This window comes from Phaseolus vulgaris, chromosome 9 (genome assembly GCF_000499845.2).
Source record: "Phaseolus vulgaris cultivar G19833 chromosome 9, P. vulgaris v2.0, whole genome shotgun sequence".
NCBI classification, from domain to species: Eukaryota; Viridiplantae; Streptophyta; class Magnoliopsida; order Fabales; family Fabaceae; genus Phaseolus; species Phaseolus vulgaris.
The window spans coordinates 16,811,018-16,823,555 of record NC_023751.2 but is presented as its reverse complement, the minus strand read 5'-3'; the positions used below and the strand labels follow the sequence as shown (position 1 = coordinate 16,823,555).

The 12,538-nt window shown below is 35.4% G+C and overlaps 1 protein-coding gene across 1 annotated transcript; it reads left to right on the top strand.

The window, feature by feature from the left end:
- Positions 1–11,295: 11,295 nt before the first annotated feature.
- LOC137822267 (uncharacterized) lies at positions 11,296–12,218 on the top strand. Its single transcript, XM_068627155.1, has 2 exons — positions 11,296–11,715; positions 12,174–12,218. The coding sequence occupies exons 1-2, from the start codon at positions 11,296–11,298 to the stop codon at positions 12,216–12,218; spliced, it is 465 nt and encodes a 154-aa protein (XP_068483256.1).
- The last annotated feature ends 320 nt before the right edge of the window (positions 12,219–12,538 follow it).

The window sequence follows — 12,538 nt, the reverse complement described above, 5'->3', positions numbered from 1 at the left end:
CACGTTTTCTTCTTTCACCTTCCACATTTTTAATATTTATCATCCATTTTTTATTTTTATTTTTAAATATTTTTACACGGTTATCTTATTATCAGGCATGGATTCCTTATTAAAATTATTTAAAATTCTAGAGTTAGTTGAATTTTGTTATTGAAAGAAAAAAAAAAGATAAAGAAATAACCGACGCTTTCCGGTTCTGGCTAAGGAACATTAATTATTACTTTTTCTTCCACCTTTATCTCCTTTGGATATACTCAAATCTGACTCAGCAGGATCTAATAATTCAAACCCTCAATTATCTCTCGCTAATTCCTATGACCAATCACTACATAATAACTAATTTGTTTATTAAGAATTAGTGGCTAGGAACATTAACACTAACATCATACCGTCCCCTAAATATATTTTTATTAATTATAGTTGGATTGATAAAGAATGTGTTTTAATAACAGCAATATTTGTTGTTATAGAAGGCCAACTGATTCTTTTGGATAGGGCAATATACCGTAATTTAATTTAGGGTTGACAACAACCTATGTAATACAGATAGGGACACTGATACAATACAGACACAAAAATATGTAAAATTTTTAAAATGAAAGATATGAAAATTCGGATCTACATATTATATAATTAAGAATTATATAAATTGATAATAAATATTTATGTTCACAAGTATGTTCAAGATTATTTTTTGGAACATAAAAATGTTTTTCATAACTCGTTCATAAGGGTTTGTTTCTTATTTTTATAATCACAATAACAATTTATACAATAAAGTTTGAATTTTTAGAAAATTAATGTATTTTTATTTTTTAAATTGTATTAAAACCGTACTAGAATTGTCATAAATCTAACAAATACTTTTTAAATTGGACACTTCATAGATACGTGTCTTGTAGGTGTCATACGAGTATCAGTATCTAATACAAATATCAGACGCCGACACGTCATTTAAGAGGAGTGTCCGATCTTCATAGGTCACAACTTTACCAATATGTTTAATATTTTCCACTAAAATAAATTAATATTAAACATTATAAACCAAAAGCACCAACAAAGTATTTATTGACTTTATTATAAGAGATAAAATATATGAATACAATAATTTTAATTCAAAATATTAGCCAAATTTGATTTCATGGACTATGAAAAGGATTTAAAGAAATGTTGAAAAGGAAATTGTTGAGTGTAGTGGTCAAAGAAAGCATGCTAGAAGTATGCTTTTGATTTATAATATTTTATTTTAAAAACTAAATGCGTGTTTTAACTGACGAGACTGTCACGTCATGCTTGCTAATGGATCAGCCCAATTTGAAGGATTCGGCCCGGCCCATTTTTATGGCTCATATTTTCTACGGCGGTTTTTTCTGCACCCCTACCATTTTCTTTCTGCACCTCCACAATTTTATAAATCCTGAAACTGACCTTCACATGTTATTTGAATTCGGGCTTTGGGAGTGTGACGGATTCATCAATCTGGAAGTGAATAATGTTGTTTTCCGGATGAGGGGGTGCTCTAGAAGCAAAGTTTGCATAAATTGTTGATTTTCTGGATTGTTGAATTCTGAAACTTAATTTCTATTACGGATTGGTGGATCCAAAATGATTTTTTTTTATTATGGATTTTTGAATCCAGAATGCATATTTTGAATTACAGATTGGCGGATCCGGAATGTTTTTTCAATTATGGATATTCTGATTTTTTTATTTTGGATTAACACTGTCATTCATGTACTACCAGAAGCACCAATCTGAGAGATTACTGGACACACCAATCCAAAATTTTACTGGAAACGTTAATTCGAAAAATTATCAGATTTCATAATCCATAATGCAAAAAAATAAATGTACAGTCTTATATAGGAACAATTTTGTCTTTGTGCAACCTTATGAGGGAAGAAAAATGTAGGAATGCAAGAAGAAATTGTCTTTTTCTACATATGTAAAAAAACGTTCTACACTTTTTTTAATATAAAAATTAAATAAATTTCAAAATTATTCATTATAGCATCTTTATTCTAGAATTTATTTTATATATCTCGAAAAAAGTTATTTTTCATTATGCTTTTTACATTTACAAAATACATTTATGCAAATTAAAATAAAAATCATATATAACTAATTGTGAATAGCTAGTTAAGAATATAAAAACTAAATTTTAAGATTGTCATTTTGAAATATAAAAGATATATTTCGTAGTGACCACTTTGAAATATAAATAGTAATACCTAATTCTAAAATGTTTATTCCATTATGCAAAAAATAAAATAAAATACAAGTCCAACAAATTAAATAAGTGATATATACAAGTAGAAGTTTTGAAAGCTGATGCAACAATAACCGATATTTGGTTAATTATAACATGATTATTGAAAATTATTTTTACAATATAAGCAAACTATTACAATTTTTAATGCCAGAAGTTGATAAAAAAAATTCTGCAATCATCAAATTTTATTATATTTGTACTAACAAATAATCCAGCTTAATTATTTATCGTTTTTTTTTTCATTTCACACTTTATTTTTCAATCATTCACTTTAACTCATAGTGATACAAAAAAAAAGTTATTACCAACCAACACTGCACCATGGTCCCCGGCGGCATACGGTGGCTACAGAGATCTATGAAGTTGAAGAGTTGTTAAGAGATTAAATAAAGGATAAATAAGAGAGAGAAAAACTCAACTGCAAGTCAAAAATTAAATAAATCCAACCCTTCTAAACTAATTTCCATAGTCGAAGATATGCCAAAGACCCATTTTTACTCTCTATTTTGGCATGTTCCAAAGTTTTATGAAAAATAGTGTATATGTATTCTTTTTAGTTACTAAAACGTGTTCTGATAAGAAAACCGGATGTGGAGGACAAAAGCATGAAGTGATCATTTTCTCTTCATGGTAACTCATAGTTAGTTTGAATGGGGAAATCATGGTTGAAATATTCTTAAATGTGTTAAAAAACAATGTTTAAACAAATAAAGATAATTGGAAATGGAAAAAATTTGACAATGGTATATATTCTATCAAATCTGCATTCGGAAATTTTGAGCGAGGCTAGACTAGGGAGAGGGTGTTTTTCTTAATTATGGTTTATTAAAGTTTTGCCTTTTACAAAATTCTTTGCCTCAAAATTGTTAAATCAGATTTTAATGTGTTCAAGTTTTTTGGTATTCTGCAAGGTTCTATGTCCTCTTTCTGTTAGATTGAAGTTTCTTTCATCAAACTGAGTTAAAATTAACATTGATGGGGTGGGGTTGTTAGGAGATATCTGTTGGGAAAAACGGGTAATTTTCCCACTAAAACAAAACCCTAACAGAGCTACCCGACAAATAATATTGAATAAATAAAGCGGAATAATAAAAGAGATAAAGAGGAAAGAACACACCCGAAAATTGTTAACGGAGTTCGGCCTGTTTAGCCTAATCTCCGAGCACAGCAAAAACAGCTCACTTTTATTACTATGAGAGAAGATATTACAAATTGGGATATTTAACAGTGAAGGGGGAGAGTTTAATTTATAACCCTCAAACCTCCTTCCCAAACAATGAACCCACCGATGTGGGACTTGGGATTAAGCCAAAATCAACAAATCTCCACCTTGGCTTAATTTCAAGTCTCACCTAAAACAAATCTTCTCAAAACATAACAAAAACAAACTTTACAGTGCTTCAAATTTGCGCCTCCGGACGCCAACTTCAAATGTGCAAGATATTAACCAAGTCTAAACAGTGTTCAAACTTGGTCCTTGTAACCACCTTGGTGAGCATATCTGCAGGATTCTCCGTAGTGTGAATCTTCTGGAGAACAATCTCCTCTTCTTCGAGAATCTCACGCACAAAGTGATAGCGAACATCAATGTGCTTCGTCCGTGCATGAAAGACTTGATTCTTTGCTAAATGAATAGCACTCTGACTGTCAGAATATAACTCAAGTTGTTTCTGACCAACTCCCAAGTCTTTAAGCAACCCATGAAGCCAAATTGCTTCCTTCACAGCCTCTGTAATCGCCATATACTCTGCCTCTGTCGTAGACAAAACCACCGTAGACTGCAAGGTAGACTTCCAACTAACTGGCGCTTTTGCTAAAGTGAACAAATAACCAGTAGTAGACCGTCGCTTATCCAAATCACCTGCATAATCAGAATCACAATATCCAACTATGCATTGACCAAGTGATTCATCTTGCTCAAATGTCAATCCAACATCTAAGGTATTTTGGAGGTACCGTAGAATCCATCTCACAGCTTGCCAATGACCCTTGCCCGGATCATGCATGTACCTACTAACAACACTCACAGCCTGTGAAATATCTGGTCTTGTACACACCATTGCATACATCAAGCTTCCAACTGCATTTGCATATGGGACTTTCGCCATGTATTCTCGTTCTTCATTAGTCGTCGGAGATAAACGGCTACTCAATTTCAAATGAGGAGCAAGTGGGGTACTTACAGGTTTTGTATCTTCGTGTATACCAAAACGTTGTAGTACCTTCTGCAAATACTGCTTCTGTGACAGCCAAAGTTTTCCCCTCTCTCTGTCCCTGTTTATCTCCATGCCGAGAATCTTCTTGGCTTCCCCCAAATCCTTCATCTCGAACTCTTTACTCAACTGAGCCTTTAACCTGTCAATCTCAACTTGGCTCTTTGCTGTAATCAGCATATCATCAACATATAAGAGTAAGTAAATGTAGGAACCATCTTCAAGTCTGCGCAAATACACACAGTGATCATATTTGCTTCTCTTGTACTTCTGATCCTTCATGAACTTATCAAATCGTTTGTACCACTGTCTCGGAGATTGTTTCAGTCCGTACAACGATTTGCTAAGTTTACAAACCCAATCTTCTTTACCATCAACCTTGTATCCTTCTGGTTGAGTCATATAGATTTCCTCCTCCAAATCACCGTGTAGGAACGCGGTCTTTACATCAAGTTGAGCAAGCTCCAAATTCAACTGTGCTACCAAGGCCAACAAAATTCGAATGGAGGAATGTTTTACAACTGGAGAAAATACCTCATTATAATCAATTCCCTCCCTCTGAGCAAAGCCTTTAGCAACCAACCTTGCCTTGTAGCGAACATCTTCTTTATTAGGAAATCCTTCTTTCTTTGCAAATACCCATTTGCACCCAATTGCCTTTTTACCTTTTGGTAATTGTGCCAGCTTCCACGTCTTGTTCTTATTCAAAGATTGCATCTCCTCTTTCATCGCACCTGCCCAATTACCACTCTCTGAACTCAAAATGGCTTCTGGGTAAGTGGATGGAATGTCATCAACAACTGGAAGTGCATAGGCAACCATATCCATGAAACGAGCAGGCTTCTGAATATCTCGTCTCTGTCTTCTAACTGCAATTGGCACTGATTGCTGTTGAGATTCTTGGGTAGGAACCTCTTCCTCATCTGACTCTTCTTCTGCCATAGGAGAGTCACTTGTGGTATTTTGTGTTGGGATCACCACTGTCGGCTCAAACTCCACCTGCTTCCGGGCACACTCCACCTGTTGCGGAGTACTATCAGCTCCTTCTGGATTTACCTTCTTTAACATGGCAGATTCATCAAAGGTAACATCCCTGCTGATAATCGTCTTCTTTGCCTCTAGACACCACAAACGGTATCCCTTCACTCCAGGACTAAAGCCCATGAAAAGAGCTTTCTTTGCCCGTGGATCCAACTTTGATTCAATCACATGATAATATGCAATAGAACCAAAAACATGCAAAGAATCATAATCAGTTGCAGGTTTTCCAGACCATACCTCTAACGGGGTTTTGCCATCTATAGCAGATGATGGCAAACGATTGACGAGATGTTGAACGTATGTCACAGCCTCAGCCCAAAACTCTCTGCCTAACTCAGCATTAGACAACATACAACGAACTTTCTCCACAAGTGTCTTGTTCATACGCTCCGAAACCCCATTCTGTTGTGGTGTTTTTCTAACAGTGAAGTGCCGAACTATGCCACAATCTTGGCATACCTTCAGGAACGGATCACTCTTGTATTCTCCTCCATTATCTGTTCGGAGAACCTTAATCTTCCTTCCTGTCTGGTTTTCAACTTGAGCTTTCCACTTAAGGAAAATTCCAAGCACATCATTTTTGTTCTTCATAGTAAACACCCAAACTCTTCTGGAAAAATCATCAACAAAAGTGACAAAATAATGCCTACCTCCGATTGACGGAGTCTTGGCAGGTCCCCACACATCTGAATGCACATAATCCAGAATACCCTTGGTATTGTGAATTGCAGTGCCAAACTTCACTCTTCGTTGTTTTCCCAGAACACAATGCTCACAAAATTCAAGTTTGCAAGCCTTCGTACCTTTCAACAATCCTTGCTTGGTAAGAATTTGCAAGGATTTCTCTCCAGCATGTCCCAACCTCATATGCCACAACTTCGTTGCCTCAGCATCCTTCTTAGTGCTAGAAGTTGTTGCCGCTACTGTCCCCACCACTGTACTACCTTGGTAGTAATACAAATTGTTCTTCCTCACGCCTTTCAACATCACCAGTGCTCCTGAAGTTGCTTTAAGAATTCCATCTCGCATCGTCACAACTAGGCCTTTAGATTCTAAAGCCCCCAATGAGATGAGATTCTTCTTCAACTTTGGCACGTACCGTACATCCCGCAAAATTCTGGTGGATCCATCGTGATTCCGCAACTTGATTGAACCTATCCCGACTGTCTTACATGGATTATCATTACCCATGTAAACAACCCCGCCATCGAGTTCTTGAAAATCAAAGAACCATTCCCGAATGGGACACATATGATAGGTACAACCTGAATCCAATATCCACTCATCTGGATGCAATGATGCTGAAAGCGAGACAATCAACACATCACTTTTGCTTTCTGCAACATTTGCATCTTAGTGCTAGAAGTTGTTGCCGCTACTGTCCCCACCACTGTACTACCTTGGTAGTAATACAAATTGTTCTTCCTCACGCCTTTCAACATCACCAGTGCTCCTGAAGTTGCTTTAAGAATTCCATCTCGCATCGTCACAACTAGGCCTTTAGATTCTAAAGCCCCCAATGAGATGAGATTCTTCTTCAACTTTGGCACGTACCGTACATCCCGCAAAATTCTGGTGGATCCATCGTGATTCCGCAACTTGATTGAACCTATCCCGACTGTCTTACATGGATTATCATTACCCATGTAAACAACCCCGCCATCGAGTTCTTGAAAATCAAAGAACCATTCCCGAATGGGACACATATGATAGGTACAACCTGAATCCAATATCCACTCATCTGGATGCAATGATGCTGAAAGCGAGACAATCAACACATCACTTTTGCTTTCTGCAACATTTGCATCTTGCAGAGCCTTCCCTTCTTGATCCGAATTTGCCATTACAGACTCACAATATAATATTCAATATTACAAATAATTTCAAACAACCCAAGGCGAACCTTCGGCTCTGATACCACTTGTTGGGAAAAACGGGTAATTTTCCCACTAAAACAAAACCCTAACAGAGCTACCCGACAAATAATATTGAATAAATAAAGCGGAATAATAAAAGAGATAAAGAGGAAAGAACACACCCGAAAATTGTTAACGGAGTTCGGCCTGTTTAGCCTAATCTCCGAGCACAGCAAAAACAGCTCACTTTTATTACTGTGAGAGAAGATATTACAAATTGGGATATTTAACAGTGAAGGGGGAGAGTTTAATTTATAACCCTCAAACCTCCTTCCCAAACAATGAACCCACCGATGTGGGACTTGGGATTAAGCCAAAATCAACAATATCTTGGTCTTGCTACTTGTTGAGGTATTTTTCGTGGGAGTATGGAAGAATTTATTGGAACTTTTTCTGTGTTTCTTGAAGTTCAGACTGCACTGGCTACTTAGTTTTATGAGGTTATACATGCTATGGAGGAAACTCAAAATATGGGACTTACTAATGTCTGGCTGAAATGTGATTCTGTTTTGGTTTGTGCTATGTTTACTGCTATGACAAATGTTTAAGTTGGCTAATTTAGGATTTATTCATTGAGAATCTTTTCATTGGTATAATAGGTTTCCATCTAGTCTGTTCTTAGAATTCTTTATGAATACCTATGTATCGTTTTTTTAACATATGTGTTTTGGTCTAGTCCCCCATATTTTTGTAGTTTCTTTCTTCTTCTTTTTTTTAATAATATTTTTTTTTTCATGTGATGACAAATAATTGTTGTTACTTGAGGTGTCAGCCTAGCGCTGATATCTCAAGTTGTATAATGATGTCTAACGTGAAAGCTTTTATTTTTAAAAAAATAACAAAAAAGGGAGGTATATGTACTTATTTTTGTGTGTCTTATGTGTTCAAAAGCCACTTTTTCTTTAAGGTTGTGTTTGGATTGAGGAGAGGATTTGAGGAAGTGGATTTGTAGTGATTTGAGAGGAAAGTGTTAAGAAAGTAAGGTTATTTGGATTATGGTATATTATAGTGGATGTGTGAGGAAAGTTGATTGAAGTTTGTGTGTGATATAATGGTTGTAAGAGATTTCTTTTTTTAAAAGTGTAAAATATAAATTTAAAAATTTACCCTTTCTTTAAAAAAATTTAAATAATAAAATATCAGATATTTTTGTGTTAATTTTAGTTAATTAAAATTTTATAAATACATATAAAAATTATTTTCATAAAATCAAATCAAAATTAAAATTAATTTTTATTATTGTTAATATTATTATTTAATAATTTTGTTTTAATTATTATTTAATAAATTTATTTTAATTATTATTAAGTTATTCATTTACATTTATATTTATTTTTATTTGTATTATTTTATTTACTATTATTATTTTATTTTTTATTTTTTTATATATTATTTTGTTTTTAAATTTTAAAAATTAAAGGTAATTTAAACTTTTTAATGCTTGGCAGAGAAGATGGCTTTTATCTCTCTCTCGCAAATCAGCGCCCTCCAATCTGTGCAATTGAATAGAAACAAACAAAAAAAATCTGTGCATTTCAATCCGAGTAAACATTGTTCACTCGGATGTAAACAAAGCATAAGTGTAGGATAACAGAAAAAATGTGATATATGTGTCAAATGTAACACCCCATAATTTACATAACTATTACAATAAAAATTCTACCAGTTTCTATACAAACTTGGAGTTTTTCAAAATATTCCTAATATATGATTAGGATTTATAGAAATACAAATATTTACATATCCATAGCTTAAAATAAAACTCTGAAACCTCTAACGCTCTCCTGCACCTGTATGGTCATCTACTTGTGTACATAGTATAGTCATCGCAGTTCAAACACAGCAAGAAAAGCAAGGGTAAGCTAGTGAAAATAGAATTTTATAATATAAATACTTAAATCCAAAGAGAAAACCAAATTACATGATCAATTTCTCAAATTATTCAATTTTCTACAAATCTCAACAATAAAACAATCACATAGATCTCACATGGATCTACACATCCAGAATATTCAACAAACAATGTCTTTCGAAAGAAAGACCCGTATTAAGTAAGTCCTACCAGAGACTAACACCTGATCCAAAGATTACCAGTGAATCCAATAGAAAGGATCATGGTAAGTTCAATACAACCCAAGCCGTGCATCTCATATGTCACGGTGTGCATGAACTCCCCCATCAGCTTCTCACCACCTGATATCTTAGTCTATGTGACATAGACATCAATACTTAATACATAACAAACATCAGTCCATACATTATCCCAAATGTATGAATTCAATTTCATATCATTCTGTCATACAATATTATTCAAAAAGTGATCCACAATATTCAAAAGTCTATTTGACATAAAAAAATTAACACTTTAATAGTAAATCATCAAAACCTAATATATCCACAAATTTAAATAATATATAAACAAACAACCCAATATATATATAAACACATAACATCCCTGCAAGAGAAATTGAATATCGGGACTACATCCCTTCCACATCCAGATCTTCTAACCTAGGGTTCTATTAAAAATTAAATTTAGCTTCCCTTACCTCAATGGTTTGTTTTCCAAGCAACTTCTAGAATTTTATTCCCCACAGTCTAGATAAGCTTCAAGATTTACGGGGCTAAAGCAAGTTATCTAAACAGAACAAAAATTCAGTATATAGTAGAATAAGTTGAGAGAATTAAACTTCTTAACTGACCCCACCCAAGATTGATGACTAAATCCTAAGGAAAAAAACAGAGAACAAAAGATATTTAGAGTAAAAATGAACTTATTCTGCTTAAAAATCTGATCGGATAGAAATGTTCCTTAACTCGCCAGCTACAACGTGGTCCGATCAGATTCTAAAATAGATGAAGTATGAACTGAGAAATTAAGAGAGAAGATAGAAGGGAGGGATGGGGGAGAGAAAGAAATGGAAGTTACGTGCGTGAGGAGGAGGGGGTTCTTTTCTGCTTTTAAAATAAAAGTGTTGCTAAATAAAAAATGGGTAGGATATCTAATGTAATTCATATCAATCTCATTCAAAACTTCAATTGTTTGGATTGTGTTGGCTATGTGAAAAAAGGTAACCTTGTCGGGAAAAGGATCGGAGTGAATTTAGTTTGGTCCTAAAGAAACCAAGTTATATTTAGCTCTACATGCCTTGATGCTCTAAATATTTTATGCACTATACAGAGAATTGTTAGGCTTAGGTAAGAAATTTTTATCCTAAATCAATTTTTTCATACTCCTAGTACTTTGATCTCACTGTGTTGTATATTACCGGACAAAATCATTATTAGACTTAATTAGACTTAATTACAGGAATATAATCACTATTAATGAGTCTATAATTAGACTTAATTATAAGAATATAATCACTATTAATGGGTCTATAATTAGTCTTAATTACAGATGTTATGTGAGAAAAAGAATCTGTACGGTTCTGTACGGTTCTAATGCTATGGTTATATATATGTATCATTGCTATAGATGAAAGACAGATTGAATAAAACAGATAATATTCTTTCATGGTATCAGACCACAAAACTCTGATACCCGACAAACACAAAGCAAAGGCAACGGTGCACAACCATGGCAGATGCACCAGAAAAGAATAATGCCAACAAAGCAGAGCACGAAGGAGGAGGTGCTAAGAAGACCTACTCATCATATGATCTCAACGCGAGTGACAATCCCGGAAACATAATCACGCAAGTCCAATTGCGCGGAGAAAATTACGACGAATGGGCAAGAGCAGTAAAGATCTCGCTTCGTGCCCGGAGAAAATGGGGCTTCATTGATGGAACACATATCCAACCAGAGGATGAGGCACCCGACCTTGAAGATTGGTGGACCGTGAAGTCCATGATTGTATCTTGGATTCTAAACACCATTGAACCAAGCTTACGATCCACAGTAGCATATGCTGAGACTGCACATAACTTGTGGGAAGACATTAAAGAAAGATTCTCGGTCGTGAATGGACCTAGAATTCAACAACTAAGGTCGGACTTGTCAAGATGCAAGCAGGAGGGAATGGTGGTGGCAACTTACTTTGGAAAATTGAAGGTCCTTTGGGATGAGCTTGCTAACAGTGACAAAATTCCATCTTGTACGTGTGGTGGATGCAAGTGTGGGATTGGTGCTCAGTTGGAAAAACGAAGGGAGGAGGAGAAGGTTCATCAACTCCTTATGGGGTTGGATGACGCAAGCTACGGGACAGTAAGATCAAACATTCTGGCCTCAGATCCATTGCCGTCTCTGAACCGTGTATATGCTATGTTGGTACAAGAAGAAAGAGTGAGAATGATGGCCAAATCAACGGAAGAAAGGGGGTTGGTCGTGGGTCTCGCGATGCAGGCCAACTACAAAGAAAAAGGGTGTGGAGATATGGTAGAAAAATTAATGACGTGCAGTCATTGCGGTAAAAATGGTCATGACATGAAGGGATGCTTCCAATTGATCGGATATCCCGAATGGTGGGGTGACAGACCAAAAAGTGAAGGCAAATGGAACGGCAGGGGACGCCAAGGGATGCGAAACAAAGGTAACCCGACACGTGCAAATGTGGCACACGCTAGTGGAAGCAACAGTCAAGCCAACAATGACGACAAGAAACTTGAGATGGCAGGTCTGACCAATGAACAATGGAAGGTACTGGTTGATATGATCAGCAAACAAAAATCAAATGAATCAGAGAAAATGACTGGTAAGAGCATTTGGGATTTGTGGATTATTGACAGTGGGGCATCAAACCATATGACCGGGTCACTGGAAAATTTGAGTGAAAAGGAAACTATAGAAAGGTGCCCCGTAGGGTTACCCGATGGTGAACGTGTTCTAGCTTGCGAACAGGGAACAGTGACTCTTGAAGAAGGACTTGAATTGAAAAATGTCCTTTATGTTCCCAAATTAAAATGCAATTTACTTTCAGTACCTCAATTGACGGATGAAGAAAATTGTGTTGTAACATTCACTGATAAATTGTGTATTATACAGGACCGCACTTCGAGGACGCTGATTGGAGCAGGTGAACGGAAAGATGGGCTTTATTGGTATCGTGGGGTACGAAAGACTCAAGCATGTCATGTCAAGATGGAAAATCAAC